This window comes from Raphanus sativus, chromosome 7, assembly GCF_000801105.2.
Source record: "Raphanus sativus cultivar WK10039 chromosome 7, ASM80110v3, whole genome shotgun sequence".
Taxonomy (NCBI): domain Eukaryota; kingdom Viridiplantae; phylum Streptophyta; class Magnoliopsida; order Brassicales; family Brassicaceae; genus Raphanus; species Raphanus sativus.
This window is the reverse complement of record NC_079517.1, coordinates 13,864,655-13,884,028: the sequence shown is the minus strand read 5'-3', so window position 1 is coordinate 13,884,028 and position 19,374 is coordinate 13,864,655. Positions and strand designations below refer to the sequence as shown.

General features: G+C 32.6%; 3 protein-coding genes and 1 long non-coding RNA gene across 6 annotated transcripts; 2 read left to right on the top strand and 2 right to left on the bottom strand.

The window, feature by feature from the left end:
- The first annotated feature begins 2,759 nt into the window (after nucleotides 1-2,759).
- Nucleotides 2,760-5,019, top strand: LOC108815908 (PHD finger protein EHD3-like). Of its 3 annotated transcripts, none has more exons than XM_056990427.1 (5): nucleotides 2,760-2,896; nucleotides 3,087-3,254; nucleotides 3,537-3,851; nucleotides 3,929-4,018; nucleotides 4,117-5,019. In XM_056990427.1, the coding sequence occupies exons 2-5, from the start codon at nucleotides 3,087-3,089 to the stop codon at nucleotides 4,930-4,932; spliced, it is 1,389 nt and encodes a 462-aa protein (XP_056846407.1). In that variant the 5' UTR covers nucleotides 2,760-2,896; the 3' UTR covers nucleotides 4,933-5,019. The 3 variants fall into 3 exon arrangements, with proteins under 3 accessions (XP_056846407.1, XP_056846409.1, XP_056846408.1); XM_056990428.1 differs by having other exon boundaries at nucleotides 2,779-2,967; XM_056990429.1 differs by having other exon boundaries at nucleotides 2,776-3,254; nucleotides 4,123-5,019.
- Nucleotides 5,020-5,359: 340 nt separating this feature from the next.
- LOC108816595 (uncharacterized) lies at nucleotides 5,360-6,605 on the bottom strand. The gene is made up of 5 exons (XM_056990203.1): nucleotides 6,311-6,605; nucleotides 6,087-6,225; nucleotides 5,954-5,985; nucleotides 5,723-5,809; nucleotides 5,360-5,614 (listed from the first exon to the last, which is right to left on the bottom strand). Exons 1-5 carry the CDS (start codon nucleotides 6,536-6,538, stop codon nucleotides 5,477-5,479), a joined length of 624 nt encoding a protein of 207 aa, XP_056846183.1. The 5' UTR covers nucleotides 6,539-6,605; the 3' UTR covers nucleotides 5,360-5,476.
- A 7,098-nt stretch (nucleotides 6,606-13,703) lies between these two features.
- LOC108836444 (ethylene-responsive transcription factor ERF037-like) lies at nucleotides 13,704-14,701 on the top strand. Its single transcript, XM_018609605.2, has one exon. It carries the CDS (start codon nucleotides 13,891-13,893, stop codon nucleotides 14,596-14,598), a length of 708 nt encoding a protein of 235 aa, XP_018465107.1. The 5' UTR covers nucleotides 13,704-13,890; the 3' UTR covers nucleotides 14,599-14,701.
- Nucleotides 14,702-17,237: 2,536 nt separating this feature from the next.
- Nucleotides 17,238-17,986, bottom strand: LOC130497437 (uncharacterized). Its single transcript, XR_008936426.1, has 3 exons — nucleotides 17,828-17,986; nucleotides 17,632-17,732; nucleotides 17,238-17,550 (listed from the first exon to the last, which is right to left on the bottom strand). It is a non-coding gene; the product is annotated as an uncharacterized LOC130497437 (long non-coding RNA).
- Nucleotides 17,987-19,374: the final 1,388 nt, after the last annotated feature.

Sequence of the window (19,374 nt, the reverse complement as noted above, 5' to 3'; positions counted from 1 at the left end):
AATTGCAACTGTTAACTTGGCAGTAGCAAAGATTCATTTTTAGTGTATCAATCGCGAATCACTTCCCGATAGGTCACCCATCCTTTCACTACTCCAGCTCAAGCATGCTTAACTCTGAAGTTCTAAACGGATGTGTGACGGAAAAGGTAAGTCAACTTTGATGACATATGTAGCCAAATAAATTCTCTTAAGCCTTTTCACATATCACAACTCGGAATGTTACACCATATAGTAGAAAGCAGTTTTTGTCCCGTACATATGTTTACATTGTGAGACGGTGAAGAAGAACATACGATGAGAGTGAAAATGATAGACGATGAAGGAGAACATTAAGTGATAATGCCAGTGCTATAACTAGATTTTTACAAGTTACTAGACAAATCTATGTAATAAGATATAATGATTATATAACCATATGAATAAATAATTTTATTTTAATAAGTGTTTATGTTAATATATATAGTTATTTCATATCTTTTAAATTAAATTATACATCATATGAAAATACATAATTATATTTTGATATTTTCATTATATATTGAAATTTTAATATTATAATTTTGAAATCTTCATTGTTTTTTAAATGATTAGAATTATTAAAACCGCTAAACATTCCGCATTAAAAAAAAAACAATTTGTTGGTGTAAAATTTTGTTACACAAATATGCAAATAATCTTAAAATCATATAAGTAAAAAACCTCATTTAATAAATATCCATATTAAAATTATACTATATATCTATTTTAATATCATTTAAATTTAATTATACATCATATACATAGATAAGATTGATTGTTTTGACATATTTACCCTAAAATGATTACGAACAAACAAGAGTGATTGTTTAATTGATATGTGAAAACCAATTTATTAAATAATAGTAACTGATTTCTTAGTTATTTAATATATAATTATTATTTTATTATTTCATAATATGCAGCAAAACATAAAATAAGTAATAAATAAATATTTATTCTGCTTAAGACGCATCTTAACCTAAGTATGTATCTTTTTAATAATTTTAAATCTTAAACATTTCTAAATCTGAGGCAAAAAAGGAACAAATTGAGAATAAACTCCAAAATCAATATTTATGTCGAGAAATAACCAAAAATGAAAAAGTGACACTAAAAAGAGAAAAATATTTAAGATAGATAGAATTGACATGTGAACCTAAATTTCTTATAACCATAATTAACTTTTAAATTGCTAAATCATGATGTAAAATCGAGCTGACATAGTTTCAATGTAACCAAAGATTTTTCGGCCTAAACGTTAGGTTCTTATGCGATAAGTGATTTTTGACCTTAAAAGTTTTTAAAATGGTATCAGATTATCAGTAAACAAATTATGTAATTAACAAAAAAGTTTAAGAAAATTGTTTCAAGAATATAAATTTAATTTTTCATACAATATTTTTTAAATAATACACCATGCGTAAGGCGCATGTATTATCCTAGTATCTTATTGTGCCAGGTATTGTTTTTTGGTGAGAGAGTCTATGGAGATGACATGTCATCATAATTTAAAAAATCACTTGGCAAATAATAATTAGGAGACTAGACCTTGGTCGATGCGACCACGGATGTTTTTATTTTCAGTATATTATTTATATTTGTACTAAATGTTATATTCGTATAACGTAGTTGATATAATATAATATTGTGAAAGATAACAATAGTGGTTAATGTTGTGGAAGCACTGTAACCTAGTGGTTAATGTTTAAAGGTTTCTACAACCAGGTTTGGATTCGAATCTCAGACTATGCAATTTATTGCAGATTACAGGGAATCCAGGTTTTAAGTCCCGGAGAAAGCGATCCTCAACATGGTGTAAGTACGTCTGGTCAGGAGTAGATCTTCATAGGACAACTCGGATAATGCAATTAGGCGTACATCTCATAAGACATATAGTATTGTCGGTTGTCGAATCGTCTATGTAATATTTTTCATAGTTGCAATGTCATAACAAATCAGCGTTAAGAAAAATGGCATTTGATTGTATAACTTACAATTCTAACTCATGCTATATGTGTGTGATTCTATTTTAATAAAGTAGATTTTGTTATTGTTATGTTACTCATTACTCGTTTTACTAAATATTTGTTATTTGTTGAACATATTTTCTTTTACCGGCATTATAACACAAATCATATAAAATACTAGATTTGATAAAATAAAAATATATTCATAAGAGAGAAAGTAACAAATTGTGTACAATAATTTTGTATGAAATTGTGATTTTACAAAGTAAAGGGCTTGGAGGATTACATGTAGCAGCTTTGAGTGCTTTCTATGGATCACCAATCTCATGAAAGACTTGTTTTTTGTTCATGAATGACAATGTCTTCATGCCCAATGTTAAGAGCAGCTTCCCATTTCCCTAGAGCCTCCTTCCCTCAGTAGCAAGTTCACAAATACAATAGAGATAACTAATCAGCATCATGTTTCAAGATCACTAATCCGAATATTTTCTTATCCATTCTATGTTTACAATTTTATTTAATAAAGTTCCCATGGTTGAAAAAAAGGAATCAGATTATTTGGAATGGGTCAAAGTGAATATCAAGTATCCGGAAATTGGCAAGTATCTTTAAAAAAAAAAACAATCGGATTTTTATTCTTGTTTATAGGTTTAATTAATCTATATTTAAAATGATAATAATAATAATAAAATAATGGTAGATATTTGGTTGGGACGTATTCACAACTGAAAAAAGCACGTCAGCGGTTTAAACCGGTGTCAGATCCAAGTTGAAATTAAAACCCGGTTAAAGAGGATACGAAAAAGTTTTTTCTTAAAAAACGGTTCAAAGATAAAAAGAAACGGGAAGCCACCGGCGAGTCTGAGGAGTCTCCGGCGACCGAAAAATCGCCCCTTTCCCGGATTTCTAGGGTTTGCACGTTTCTTCACTCTTGTCGTTCATAGCTTTGGATTTGGCTTTTAGCTACGTTCCCTCTCGTAGTGTAAAGAACAATTTGGTTTCTTTTCTTTTCTTTTTTTTGTTGGATGTGTAAATGCTGAGTAAGCCCCCCTAGATCACAACGTTTGTTTGTTTGTTTGTTTCTTCTTTGCGTTTTTTAAGATGACAAGCAATGGTGAAGGTACAGAGAAGGGTGGTGGTGGTGGTGCTATGGCTAATTCTGCTAATGCAAGTTCCAAAGGTAACAAGAAGTTACTTCTGGTATACAAGCGGAGAAAGTTTAAATGTAAAGAAGATGAGAGGGTTTCTATGGATGGTGTTATCCACACGGTAAGCCCGCCTGCTACTCTTTTTTCTATTGTGATTGATTTGAACTGCTGGAGTGTGTGTATAGTTGCTGCAACTTCCATTAATTGTTATGTGTGTTTGGTTGTTGACATCTGACAAGTGTTAACTGCATTGTGCATTCAGTTTTGAAATTGGTTTCTCATTGTATTTGTGTGATCAGCTCATGTGGCCATTGTTTACTTTCACAAACATGCTCCTAAAAACATGTTAACACGTTCTCTCGTTTTCTGATTAATGCCTCTCACTAAACTTCTTTTTTCGCAGGAGTCTGATGCTTCTGTATTAAATAATCAAAGGTTCAGCATAGGAACAGATCTTACTGGTGACCTCCCTGAGCTTCCAAATCCAGTTAAACCAGCAACTGGACCCATTTATGAGGAGGCTGTGACAGCCGAATGCCAGAACGTTCTTTCTCATGTTCTAGCTTCAAAGCAGTTTGCATCCCTAAGCAAGTTGCTCTCGGAAAATCTCCAAGGAGTCAACATCGAAAACCTTACCTGCAGAACTCTGATAGACACCAGGATGCAAGAGGGTGTTTATGAAGTTTCACCTGTGCTCTTTTCAACCCATCTCCGAGAAGTAATTAATTGAAACTCAAACTTTCAACTTGAAGGAATGTGGTTGATCTAAACTAGACATAGAACTACTGATTTCAGGTCTGGCAAAAAATACAGGATGTTGGTAATGATATGGCTGTTCTTGCTAATAGTCTCTTAGAGCTTTCAGAGACGTCCTGTACCGAACAGGTTAGGTTCATCCATAAATGATCTTCTTCAAGGTGCTAGTTTAATAAAAATAATTTTATTAATCTCCTAATATGTCTTTTTTCCTCAAAATCTGGAAGTTGAAGAAGTTCTACACTCGGGAATCGAAGCCTAGTCCTAATGCAGAGAACATAAGAGATAACTGTGTTTATGACACTTGCAAGCTATGTGGAGAGAAGGCAGCAGTGACAGATTGTTTAGCTTGTGATCATTGTGAAGATATGTACCATGTCTCATGTGCACATCCAGGTGGGAAAGGGATGTCTATGGGCAGTTGGTATTGTATAAACTGCACAGCTAATGGAATCGGATCACCTCACGAGAATTGCGTAGTGTGTGTAAGAATGAAGACGGATAGCAGACGTGTTGATAAAAGTACAGACTGTAAAGAAGTTTCAAACGAATCTGAAGAGAATTCAAGCAACCATGAAGGTCACGACGTAGAGATGAAGAGAGATACTGAACTCTGTAGAACCTGTGGAACAAAAGTGGTGGAGAATGGCAGGTTCATAACATGTGATCACCCTTTTTGCCCACACAAGTATTACCACATCAGGTGTTTGACTGCAAAGCTAGTTAAACTACATGGTGGTGCTCGTTGGTATTGCTCATCTTGCCTATGCAGAAACTGTCTAACCGACAAGGATGATGATAAGATTGTGATGTGTGATGGGTGTGATGATGCGTATCACATATACTGCATGAAACCTCCACGTGCATCGGTTCCAGATGAAGAATGGTTTTGCAAAACTTGTAACGCTGCAAGTCAGAAAGTCCGTAAAGTGAGAAAGGCTTATGAGAAGAAGATGGGGACGTTGCAGAAACAAAATGGAGAGAGTGTAGGAGGAGGAGGAGTGGACATGCTTCTAAACGCAGCTGACACTTCGATAGAATAAGAATAGACTTTACAATTCACTAAATGAACGATTGGAAATAGAAACAACCATGATTAGTCCATCTTCCTAACTTTGAGGATTTGTTAATATTGATTCGTCTCTACAAATTTGTGTTCGTTTTGGTAAAATTTCAGATTGAATCCTTTAATCAAAAGTGCCTTGTGATAGTGCTGAATCTGCAATCTGCTCTACTTTTATAATGAAATATTTTTGCTTCATATTTTTAAAAACTTGAGGAGAGAACATAAGCAGCACGGAAGTAGAGACTGTTCTGTACACAAACTATGTGGTTAAGGAAGCAGCTTTGGTGGCTAAGCTAGACTGGATAAGGGCCAGTTTTTGCAAGACGAAACTGCCAAAGTGTATGGTTCAGGAGGAGCTTCCAAAGACTTATACAGGAAAGTAAAAAAGTTTCTTCTCAGACAAATGGGCTATATAAGTCTTTGCCTTGATGAAAGAACAATATTCTTCGATTTGTTTCTCTTATTACACTGTACGGCTACAAAGTTCTACTCTTTACCTAAAGTACAAGTCAGTGTTTAATTTAGCTTGGCTCTGTCTTCTTGTCGCCGACCACAAAACGTTTGGCATCAGTGTCCTGTCCTGATGTCTGAAGCTGTTCTCTCTTCTTTATTAGCTGTTTTGCAGCTTGTAAATCCTCTTTCGCCTCTCTTGATTCCGCCTGTTGAATGCGTTATAAATAACATATGTCCTCAAGATCTCTATGTAACTTAAAAGAAAGTGAAAAACATTTTTAACTTTAGTTTCAACTTTCTCTATGGAACCTCACATTGATAGATAATGCGGTTTCAAAACTCCTGATAGCACTGTCAGGCTCTCCAAAATTGAGTTGTGCTCTTCCAAGTGTAGTCCACGCCTAAAACAAAAGAGTTAAAACCATACAAATACCAAAGTTTTCAACATCCATATATTCAAAATCTTATACATAATCAATAGAAAGTTAGCTTAGTTACAAGTAGTGTTGTATGAATATGATATTGAATAGAGAGTCTTTAAGTACCTCAGCCCATGATGGATCTATCTCAGTAGCTCCTGCGCAGAATTGAAAACCATATGAACTGTTACGTTTTCCGCCAAAATAAAGATTAAACCTTGTAATTGTACAAAGTAAAGGGGGGCTTGGAGGATCTTACTTGAAGCAGACTTGAGTGCTTTCCATGGATCACCAAGCTCAAGAAAGACTTGTGCTTTTTGTTCATGAACGACAGCGTTTTCAGGAACAATGTTAAGAGCAGCTTCCCATTTCCCTAAAGCCTCCTCGTATCTTCCTTCCTTCATTGCCAAAGTTCACAACAGAGATGATAATGAATCAGTATCGGAACAAAAAAAAGTGATATTAATCAAGAAGAAATAATACCTCAGCGAGCTTGTCTCCTTGTGATCTAAACGAATCTACGAACTTATTGGCTTCGAGATCGAATCTCCTCCCATCATCATTTCCCGAGTGAGTCCCTCCGACCTCTGAATCATCATCTTGGCGCTGAGATTTGGTCTCTGGAGCTTCCTCCTCGGAAGGAACATCCAGGATGTTCGGTAAAGCTACACGAGATCGTTTCTTTGGGTTCTTGTTCCACGTTAGCTTCATCTTCTTCTACTTCACAACCGCGCGGACTCTGTTCTTCGCAAGGAGTATCGGTATCGATCAGACCAGACACACGGAACTAAAAACTCAGATGTTCCGAAAAAAAAATTTAGTTGGGTTGTTACATGCAGATTTCGTGGGCCGGTGGATATTAGCCCAATGAAAAAAAAAACCGGCTTGGTGATCGGGTTTACGGGTATGGATGGTTTCAGATTGGTTTTATCCGGTTTAATATTTTCAGTTCAGATTAAAACAATTTGTAATCCAGGTTCATTTCAATCCGGTCTAGTTAGATTTCCTCAGGCTTAAGACAATTTCTTTGTTAGGTGGTTACGAAGATAGAATTCAAAAACATGCGTTTTGGTCTTTACAATTAATCAAACATCACATAGAAAAAAAAATTATTTATGATTCTTAAATATTTTTTTTATTTAACGTTTTGATCTTTAATTTTTTCATATCTCAAAACTAAAACTAGAAAACAAGAATATTACAAAAAAAACTTAATAAAATACTTTTTTAAAGTTATTACACACATTTAAATATTACAACAACATTAATGGTCTTGTAAGTTTGTTTTGGAACCTCCAAAATTTCTAAAATATTGTCATCACAAATTTTGTGTAATCAAAGATGAAGCATTACAAAAATAATTTTAAACAATAATGTTGTATTTTAATATTTAATCATGTATTTATGTTTATAATTTTATATTATAGTGTAAGATTTTATTAATTAATATTATTGTAATATGTTTTATTTATGTTTTTGTTATTTATAAAAGTTTTATGGATCTACATTAATTATAAAAAAAATATAAAGACTATAGTGTAAATATGTTATAATCACAATGAACAACTTTGATTATTCTAATAAATTAATCTTAAAAGATTATTCTAATAAATTTATCTTAAAAGATAAATGACTGGTTTTATATTATGTGATATATATATATATATATAACCGGTTAATATTACCAAAATAAATATCATATAAATTTAAATATGATCTTTTGTTAATTTTTTTAATAATTGAGCATAAATATGACTAAACCTAAAATCATTGAAAACATGATAAATAAGTAAATTCACTTCTCAAATAATAGTATAGATAACGTTATTATTATACATAATATTACACATAATAATTTGTCAAAAATACATTAACAACGATACATTAATTTAATCCATGCCAGACTCATAATTAACAAACTATACATTATCAGACCCGTGCTTTGGAGATAATAATTTAGGCCAGACCCATTTGCTAACATATTCTGATGCACATGTTTGATTAAATAAGACATGCAATTAGAAAAGTGGTTCCCGATTATTTAGATGCAGTTAGTAGACATATGGTTTATTTTTTAAGTATGTAACGTGAAAAATTAATTGTTAGATTAAACATTTATCGACTGGTCATATTTCTAATTTAATAGTATTGATTTTAGAATTACTGCTTTAGCCGATATAAAAAGGTAATATAATTAAAACGTGTATATATTTATCTCGATATTTTGTTCTCTGAGTATTATATTTTCACATAAGTCAGCCTTCCTTACCCATGTGTTTATTATCAAATATATATGTATTGTACTATTATTAATTAACTAGCTAGCGTAAGGATTACAATCCATGAAAGATATATTTTGAATACCGGTGTTATTATAATATAGAAGCTAACACTACCTAGTAATACTACAAATGTAAAAATATACTAGTTTTTTTAAGAAATAAAATATACTAGTTTACACAATTACACTGCCTTTTAACTCACTTAACCAGTATAAACTAAAATAAACATAAATAAGAAGACTTGCTGACAAAAAAAAACATAATAAGACTTGTAAGTAGCTGTCCAAAATTATTACTATGTTATACTCCACAATTACAATGGCTACGTTCTAGCATAACTAATATCAAAATCCACACAATAATGAAGCAAGGCTCTCTCCTGGTGTTGACACATCAGATTTTTAGAGTCACATGGAAATGACACGTCAATAAATGAAAATAGTTGAACTACCAATTGAAACATTTTAATATTACACATCAGATTTATTGAGAAAAACACAGTTGTCGATACTTCCGAGGTGATTCACCGCCATGGCCACCGGCCCGCCGCTTCGATCTTCTATATAGTCAACACAGATGTGACAGATCTCTTTAACTGCTCTTCTCCGATCACCGGGAAGCCATCTTCTTTAAATTTCCACCTCCGTCAGATCCCCAGTTTCATTTTCCAGGAAAACCCTAGCCCCAATCCGATTCTCTTCATCTCCTGCCGACCCCCCCCCCCCCCCCCCCCCCCCGCCATCACTCCTCCCACCGTGGAATGAATCGCCACACGATGGACCCACCGCAATCCGGGAACGTGGTTATAACATGGTCGTCGGTGGCGTCGATATTGGCTGTTCAGGAATGCGGCCATGGAAGAGGTGAGGAGATTCAAGATGGGTTTGGTCAATGAATCAGACGGTGAGAATTCGTTGGATAAGGGGAAGGATGTCGACGATGAGAAGTACTGGAGCGAATAAGCAAGCAACTCCGTGAAGTTGCTTAAAATAAAATGTGATTTTGCGTTTTACAATGTTTCGTTGATGTTGTTTGGTCAGTGTTTTTATTAGAATCCTGTCACAAATGTTGACTCAATCATAGACCAACATGATCACGGTCGTTAGCTTATCATACACTGCAATTTCAATGGTCTAGATCCAGAAAGTTATCAAATTCTCTTGGAAAAACGAAAATAACAAGAAATTAAAAGCACTGCAAAATTGCTCATGAAACGATTAATACATCGTATGGGAAAGTAGACTTAAATTCAATCCAGTCACTTGCCTATGCAGGACCAGCGCTACAGCAGGTCTGAAGTTAAGCCAGGATGTGTGTAATGGCAAGGAGAAACTTTGTTATTGATAGTAGTGTTAGTAGTTCTGCTTGTCATCTTTATTTTTTTGTAAAATTTCTTATCTTTATTCATGTAGTAAGTTTATTTTCTGATGAATATTATAAGTCCGTTCTCTTTTTATCAGTCAAGAATGATAAAATCCAATGATCTTGTCATACAAGGTAGATATTTTAGATAAAATTAGAAATATCAATTCAATGAGTTGATGGGGATCAAATGGCTGTTCATGTGCCTTGTGCCTTTTTAGTTTTAATCAAAAAAAGCGGATAAAGGGGAGTTGTCCGAACTCTCGGCACCGGCAATTTCCGAGGAGTCTTTCAGAATTTAGGATAACAAAATCATTTTGGTTTGTGAGTATCTTGCGGTTGCCTCACAAATTAAATCATAGATTTTCTATGGTAGAGCTAGATGCTCACGAGATTTGGAACAAATTGTATGTCTATCAAACAGAGTGACAGTAATAAATTAAGAGAAAATTCCATAAAAAAACCCGAACTAAATTTTGTTAAGCCTTTTAATATCTAAATCTAAACCCTAAATCCAGTTTAATACCTCAACTAATTATTTTGCTTATTTTAATACCCAAACTTTTAATACTGTTCCCACTTTAATACTCAAACTTTATTTATTTTAATAAAAATACTAATAAGTTTCAAACAAAACTTAAAAAATCTCAAAAAATCTATGAAAAAATATTAAAAATTTTAATTTTATTTTAAGTTTTAGGAAAGAAGGTAGATAAACCATGGAAATTTTTTTTTTAAGAAATAAACGAATTTGAATGATAAAAATAAATTTTGTTTTTTATTTCAGAAAGCAAACTAAATACAATATTTAAAACTTAGAAATTTTATTACAAAAATTCTATATTTTACACTATTTAGTTACTTTTATTTCTCAAACACCAAAATGTTTTAGAATTTTCTGAGTTTGTTTTGCAAATTTTAGAGATTTTTAAAAATTTTATTTCAAACTTATTACTATTTTTATTAAAATAAATAAAGTTCGGGTATTAAAGTGGGTACAGTTTTAAAAGTTGCAAAATAATTAGTTGGGATATTAAACTGAGTAGTAAAGTTTGGGTATTAAAAAGCTTAACAAAATTTAGTTCGGGTATTTTTGTGGAATTTTCCCATAAATTAACTTGTACTAACAAAATTATTATTTGTCTTAAAACGTATGATATCCCATGTAGATTTTTTTAAAAAAGAATTATGTTACTCATGGTTTAAACAAAATTTTAATTTAGAATATAAGTTTCATAAGAAAAAATATGTTTATGAAAAGTTAAAAGAAGTAAGCAAAAATTACTATTTTATGAGCTGGAGCTTAGTAAAACCAAAATAGGAATGCATTGTTATTGCTCTTCTAAGCATGCATGTCTTGTAAGTATTTATTCATATACTTTTTGTTGAATAGATTTTTGTTATTTAAATAAGTAAAAAAGAATTAGTTAGAAATTTTGAAATGGTATCTTCTAAAAATGCAGAAATATTTGTTTTAAAAATTATTTTATCCAATTGATATATAAAAAATACTTTCTTGATATATATACTATAATTTCTTTAAACTTGTTGCTAATTTTTTTAAAGTACAAGTTTAACAAAATAAATTTTATACTAATTTAGTAAAATAAAATAAAATAGAAAATAACCCGCAGCGTAGCGCGGGAATTAACCTAGTACATTACAATGATACTCTCGTGTACTGAAAACGTCACGATCAAATCGATTACCATGACAAAAACAAAAATAGGTAGAAAACATAAACTGTGAAATGTGTTGAATAGTGATATAAGTGTGTGGTAAATGAACATTAATAGAGAATGTATGGAAGAATGAAAATAAAAATTACGGAGATTATAATAAAGGGAAAATTCCCTTAAAAATACACAAACTGAATTTCTTTTGCTGAAAAAATACACGAACTTTTTTGGCTTCCCAAAAAATACACAAACTAATTTTGATTGTCCATAAAATACACGAACTTTTGAATTTTGAAGGTTTCACACCTCGATTTTAACGGTCTAAACAGTGACTAACAGAATAGTAAGATGCCGTTAGACGCCGTTAACTCTGAATAAAAAGTTCATGTATTTTATGGACAACCAAAATTAGTTCGTGTATTTTTTGGAAGCCTAAAAAGTTCGTGTATTTTTTCAGCAAAGGAAATTTAGTATGAGTATTTTAAGGAATTTTCAAATGGAGTTTGGATATTTCATATCCTATTCAGATGCTAAATATCTGGACCCAATACAGATCCAAAATTTTATATTTGTAAACTTTCAGTTTGGTTTTGGACCGAATATTTTCGGATCAGTTTCGATCCAAGTTTTTGAATCCGGCTAAAATATCTAGACCTAATCTTGACATTTTAGCCGGATTCAAAAACTTGGATTGGAACTGACCCGAAAATATTAGGTCCAAAACCAAACCGAAAGTTTACAAATATTTGTTGGATCCAAACTCTTCTACTTGAAAGAATTGAAACCAAAAAGAACTGATCCGAATAGACATGGGCCTAATAAAATCGACACGAATAGATTCAATCCGACAAGATCTTTTTGCTAACAATTTTGTTATTATTTTTTGCAATATTTTTTAGTTTTGTTTTTGTAACAGAAACATTTTTAATTAATATGAAACTTTCAATGTAAAATTTAGAGTTGTTTGTGAATTTTTTAGATATATATGATAGATTTCGACTAAATTGGACTCAACAAATATTTGTAAACTTTTGGTTTGGTTTTGGACAGAATATTTTTGGGTCAGTTCCGACTCAAGTTTTTGAATCCGGCTAGACATTAATTCGGTCCAAAATCAAACCGAAAGTTTACAAATATAAAATTTCGGACATGTATCATGTGATAGAGAATGTGTTTTTTTCAGGTCTTTGGGTCGGGTTTGGGCCGTTTTTTCGGGATCTGGATTTTTCAGATCGAAAATATCTGGTCCAAAACCAAACCGAAAGTTTACAAATATAAAATTTTGGATATGTATTGGGTCCAGATATTTAGCCTCTGAATAGTATATGAAATATCCAAACTCCATTTGAAAATTCCTTAAAAATACACATACTAAATTTTCTTTGCTGAAAAAATACATAAACTTTTTAGGCTTCCCGAAAAATACACGAACTAATTTTGGTTGTCCATAAAATACATGAACTTTTTAATCAGAGTTAACGGCGTCTAACGGCGTCTTACTATTCTGTTAGTCACTGTTTATACCGTTAAAATCGAGGTGTGAAACCTTCAAAATTCAAAAGTTCGTGTATTTTATGGACAATCAAAATTAGTTTGTGTATTTTTTGGGAAGCCAAAAAAGTTCGTGTATTTTTTCAGCAAAAAAAATTCAGTTTGTGTATTTTTAAGGAATTTTCCCTATAATAAAAGGCACGTGGGAAGGGTGTTGACAGTTGTCAGAAATGCCATGCTGAGATGGGACAAAGAGCCTTCACTCCTTGTGGGTCTCCTTAGTTATCTCTCTTCCTCTTCCCTTCCTTCTAGTTAGTTTCCATGTTTGTCCACTCTGACAGTAAACCATACTCTGTGATATGTTCATTTGCATTTTTAATCAATTTTAAACCCTATATGAAAAGAAAAAAAACCCTAAAGATAGTGCATAGAATACCATATACATCAGAAAGAGGGAGAGAGAGAGAGTCATCGGGTGAGGAAAAGGGCAACCGTAAAAGCAGCCAAGCATCAATGATGAATGTAAAAAGAGCCAACATTATTATGATATATATAAGTAGCACTGCATCGTAGTATATGATATGAAAGCTATAGTTCTCGATTCGAATTTCCAACTCTGATTTAGTTGGGAAACTTAATTTCCACCGAAAGACATTCATTTATACTAGTACTGTGTTACTGTATCATTCTTCCTTTTCGATACCAGACAAAATAAAGATATGTTGTATATCTAGTTCTTGTCTCCATTTTGGTATTAGTCAGTGCCGGCTTATACCAATTGCTCTGCTCAGTGTGCTTTTGCACAGGATTTTTTTATTAGTAGATTTATTTCGATCAGAGAAAACATTTTACCTATAGCTAATGTATGTATAGCAACATCATGTGAAGGATTGAACTCCTATTTCTAACATAATTTGTTCTTCCTTTTCTATTGCGAAAGTTCTTAGTCAGTTCCATCCATATAATAAGGTTTATACATGGACCGTGCGCATATGTTATCACGAAATTATAAGTAAACACTTACTTGCCTAGTGTACTAACATTGTATTAAAGAAAATTAATTTGGTCATTTTCAAATATATATATTAACGTGATGTGAACACACCTGTCGTCATAAATAAGCGATCCACTGTCCTTGTCTAACTTCAATACTCTCTCTCTCTCTATCTCTATCTCTATCAAGCCTTTATATAACCCCTACGTACGTGCGTACTCTTCTCACACTCACGGAGTCAAAACATACGTGTCAATGACTGGATCATCCATCTCCTCCGTCAAACAACCGTCTACGGTGGAAGTGGAGGAAGAGGAGGAGAGCCAGCATCACCACCAAGATCAAGAAGATCAATCCCATCGAACCAATAACAAGAAACGGGTTAGACCCGACCCGGGATATCGAGGAGTCCGGATGCGGACGTGGGGCAAATGGGTGTCCGAGATCCGTGAGCCGCGCAAGAAGAGCCGTATCTGGCTAGGCACTTTCTCCACCGCAGAGATGGCTGCGCGTGCACACGACGCGGCTGCTCTCACCATCAAAGGAACCTCCGCGGTTCTCAACTTCCCGGAGCTAGCCACTTGCCTTCCCCGTCCAGCTTCCTCCTCTCCCCGTGACGTTCAAGCCGCAGCCGCCGTAGCCGCCGCCATGGACTTTTCATCCTCTGCAGCCGTCGCGATCTCTGATTCAACGTCTACGTCGTCTTCATCGTTGTCACCGTCGAGCGAGGAAGCAGCGTCATCATCGAAGGCGGAAGAACTGAGCGAGATAGTGAAGTTACCGAGTTTAGAGACGAGTTACGATGGGTCGTGGAGCGAGTTCGTGTACGTTGACCCGGAGTATCCACCTAGTCCGCCTTGGTATTTTAATATTTGTTCTAGCTTTTATTACCACATCGACGAAAATGGCACGTGGATGTCTGAACCTTTTGAGTCTTCCAATTTTGGACCCCTTTTCCTTTAGTTTTTATTTTAAAATATAATCCCTCTTTTTAAAACTTTCATTTTAGCCTAATTTCTGTGAGTTTTATTTAATTATTGGATTCACAACAGAGTTCAATATACTCGATTACATATAGTATACTTTATATAGCTTTCTTTGCTATACTCGGATGTTCTAACAACAGCTAAAACAAATCACGCAATACGTAACACCGCAAATGTGATTAGAGTATCCTACCTTTTATATTAAGCAAAAGCATGCTTTCTTGTGTGTGTTTTTAGAGAACTAAACTAATTATATGATCAAGGTATATATAGGCTGGATATTAATTAGTTAGAATGTGAAGTCTATAAATAATTACTTAAAATGTGTTATCACTTATCATATAGTTTTGTTAGTTGGCATATATGGAATCTTATCATTTTTCTAGAGGTATTCCAGGCCAATGGAGAGACCCCGACTAATTCTCAAAGGGAGATGTATTCTACGGATAGATCCTCTCTCGATATTCAAATAGGCTCTAAAACATAGGCCCATATCCGTATAAGGTGACCAAGATAATTGTGATTTAGTTTTGTGCAGGAGATGGATCGAACCTGAAACATGTTAGCATCTCGGTCTCGTCTCCTTACCACTTAACCACAATCACTCGATCATCTTATCAACTTGGTATTTAATAATTTACCACCTTCTGAATTTAATTCACAAATTATCCGCTTAAAACACCTCCAGCGGAAGATTTTTAATGGATATTTATACATTTAAACAAATTGATAAAAACACAACAATAAGCTTTCAAATGAGACTCGGGAAGAAACTATTCCTCTCACATATCAATATAAAATGGTTTAGATATTTAGTTTTAGTTATTTATACAAAACAAATTAAAGTACTATTCCAGTATTTATTTCTAAGAACCTCCTTTTGAGTGCTTAGCCGATAAAGCTGCTCTTATATATAATTAACCAACTCTAACAAATGGATTTTGTGTCTAGTCAATGAGAATTATAAATATAAAGCAAAGCTTACACTTTTGGGTTTAAAATTCAATTTTTTATTCCTATTTAGTAAATAATTGAATAAGATATGTAAGAAACTACAGTAAAACCTCTATAAATTAACAATGTTGGGACTACATCAAAACTAAATTTTTTTATTAATTTATAGAGATTATTAATTTATCGATATACTAATTAAACCAAAAATTCAATTTGAAACTATAAAATTATATTAGTTTATAAAGATTTTTAGTATATATTAATTTATCGAATATTAATTTAAAAAAGTTATACTGTATAATTTTCCAAAACCAATTTGCAGGTAAAATAAGCATTATAAGAGCATCTCCAATGTAAAACTCCATATTTTACTCCAAAATGGAGTAAAAGTGAATATAGAGTAAAAATGCTCCAACTCTACTCCATTTTCTACTCCATAATGGAGTAATGAACAAAAAAAAAATAGATTATTCCATTTATGGAGTAAATTTCATTATGGAGTGGGAAATGAAGTTGGGTTGGAGCATTTCTTACTTCATTTTCACTTTTACTCTATTTTGGAGGAAAAAATAGAGTTGGGTTGGAGATGCCTAAGATGATCTACTATTAATTGACTTTTTTGCTTGGGCATTAGTCAGTCATAATTAATGACTTGACATATTAACCAGCACGTACATGCACTAACTCTTATGCAAATCCAACGATTTGAGGTTTAATATCTTTTTATTTTTTCATGAAAGATGTGCCTGTTTTATTTTATGTTTGAATAGTTCACTTTTTCATACGCAAATCCAGCCATAGGGTGAGCCACCTTTTTAATTTCATTGAGCATATGTTAAACCAACTAAGTATTGCGTGAGTACACGACGAAAACATAAATCAACACCCGTCTCATGAGGTGAATATTAAGTTAACCTAGCTTTCAAAAAGAAAAGAAAATCAACTTAACGCATTAATCAATTTAATTGTTACGTTAATTAAGCATGCCTTTAACTATTCCGGAGGAAAAGGCCATTGCCATTGGGATCCCGGTCAACGGAGGTTCCAACCAAGAGTACGTGTTTATTTAAAATTTCCTAACATATACTATATTGTACGTACTAGGATAAGATATGTGTTCTGTACATGATGAATTTATATGAAAAATATTTAAGAAATATTGTATGAAAAAATAAAATTTATATTAATGATAGAATTAATATTTTTTTGGCCCTTAAATATTTTTTTTTAAAAATTAATTACATAATTTGTTTACTGATCTACAAGAAAACATGTCTGTTGCAAGGGAAAAAAGCATCGCAATTCCGTTGCAAATCGTGATTTGCAACGAATTTGCAAGGAAAGTCGTTTCCTTGCAAATCCTTACTCGCAAATAAAAAACGCTCGCAATATCCTCACAAATTTGCAACGGAATATGGTTCGTTGCAAATTTGCAACGGAATATGGTTCGTTGCAAATTTGCAACGGAATATGGTTCGTTGCAAACTTGCAACGGAATATGATTCGTTGCAAACTTGCAACGGAATATGCTTCGTTGCAAATTTGCGACCGAAAATGATTCATTGCAAATTTTCGATAGATTTACGAAACACAGTTCTTCGCAACTTTTTGAAAAATATTGTTTTTGCTATTATTTATATTATCAAAATTGAAAAATAAAAATAAAAAAACACAAAATACAATTTTATATTTCCTCGCAGTTCATTGTAACTAATTTTATAAATCGTTTTACAATTAAATCCGGTTTACAAACTAAACCAGAATTAAAAAAAAAAGTAAAACCAGAAAAAAAAACTAAATCTAATCTTGAAGCTTCAAGCCGCGTCTTCGACCTCACCGGATCTCAGATCTTCTTCCTCTCCCAACCTCAAGTCGTGTGACGTGTGACGTGAATCCAACGACTACCACATCTACCACAAATCGTCTTAGTCTTCTTCTAGCAAATCTACCACATCTTCTTCTGCCGCAAAAATTCCTTTATAAGGAACAAAGATAAAGTGAGAACGAAAACACACGCACACAGATAGAAATAGAGAGAGAGAGAGAAAGAGATTACACAGGAGGAGACGAGGAGAGGAGGAACTGTGGCGAGGAGGTGACGATGGCCACGGGCTAGAGCTCGGCAGCGATGGGCCTAGAGCTTTCCATCTCTTCTGTCTAAAAATTACAAGAAGCAAGATTAGATCTGGTGGAGCTTAAAAGTACTTCGTTTGCAACAAAAATATATGTAAAGGGCTTCTTCTTCTACTTACCTTTAACGATTATTTCTGGTGAAGATAAAGAGAACTGGTTCTTGAACCTTATCTGTACACTTTCTCCTTCTCCAATGCTCTTTTGTGGTGAGGAACTCTGGTAACTGAAATGGTAAAGTCAAAATCTGAGAGAGAGAGAGACGATTGGAAAAGCAGAGAGAATGATAAAGAAAGAAATGTGGGAGAGAAGAAAAGAAATCTGATTCGTTGGATTAAATGTATCTACGGACAAGATTAGAATCCTTGCACATGTGGCTAGACCAATCACAATTTTCCTTGTTTTCTTTTAGTTTTTATTTATCTTTATAAGTATCTTGTTATTAGAGAACGAGGTAAGGTTTAAATTTTAATGGTTCGTAGGTTTGTGTTTCATGATGCACAAAATTTTTTTTTGTTAATTTGATAACTTTAGTAAGTGTTATGAATTATTTTACTTATATTATTTACTTTTTATTAGTATTTAGTGTTTTAGATTTCATCATTATTTTAAAATATACTGATTTTACTTAAAGTTTATAAAGTGTATAATTTGATGATTTAGTTTAAAAAGTGTTATAACTTTTGGAGTGTTGGATATTAGCTTCAGTATATGATGTTTGTTTAATTGTTAAGTTTTAATGTATCATGATATAGAGTTTAGAATATGATATAGGACTTAGAGTACATGAAGGGTTTGAAATATATAGTTTAGGATTTAGATTTAAGATTGAAGAATTTGAGTTTAAAAAGATTAGATTTAGAATTTAGGTTAATATTTGAGTTTTACCATTTATGTTTGAAGATTAAATTTATTATTATGTTATATGATTTAGTTTTAAGGTTTAGAGTTTAGGGTATACAAAACTAATTAGTGATTTGGGGTATAGAGTTTATATATATATTCTAGGGTTGTAGATATAGTGTTAGAGTTTAGATTACTAATTTTTTTTGTGTTGTTTTGTGTTTTTTTTTTTCGATTTTGAAGTGTCTAATGTAAAATTTTAAATTTTGTATATAGTTTGTGATATTATATATATTACAAAAATATTTTTTATTTAAATTTTGAGTTGGGAAAATGATTTTGCGAGGGAAATGCAATGGACCCCTCACAATTCTCTGGCAAAATTTTGATTTGCAAGGAATCTCTTCCAAAATCCTTGATGAAATCCAAACCGTTTAAATTCCGGAAAGATGGACTTGCAAGGAAATTGCAAGGGATCTCTCAAAAATCTCTTGCAAAATTGCGAAGGAATTTGCAACCCTCGCAAATTTGCAAGGGTTTTGCGAGGGTTCCATTGCTAGTCCCTTGCAAATCCATGTCAATGTATTTTAAGGTTTCGTTTGAGGTTTTGTTGTGTTTTCAGACTGTATTACTTTATGTATCTGGTTTCAAAAAAGACCTTATGTGAAAATATGTTTAACATTTTCCAGAAATTTAGTTGATGTATATTAATTACATAAGCTATAAGATTTAGATGTTAATTACTTCGTAATAGTAGTTTCACGAATTAAGTTTATAACCATAATTGATTAAATTTCTGAAAATATTTTTGACATACATTTTAAAC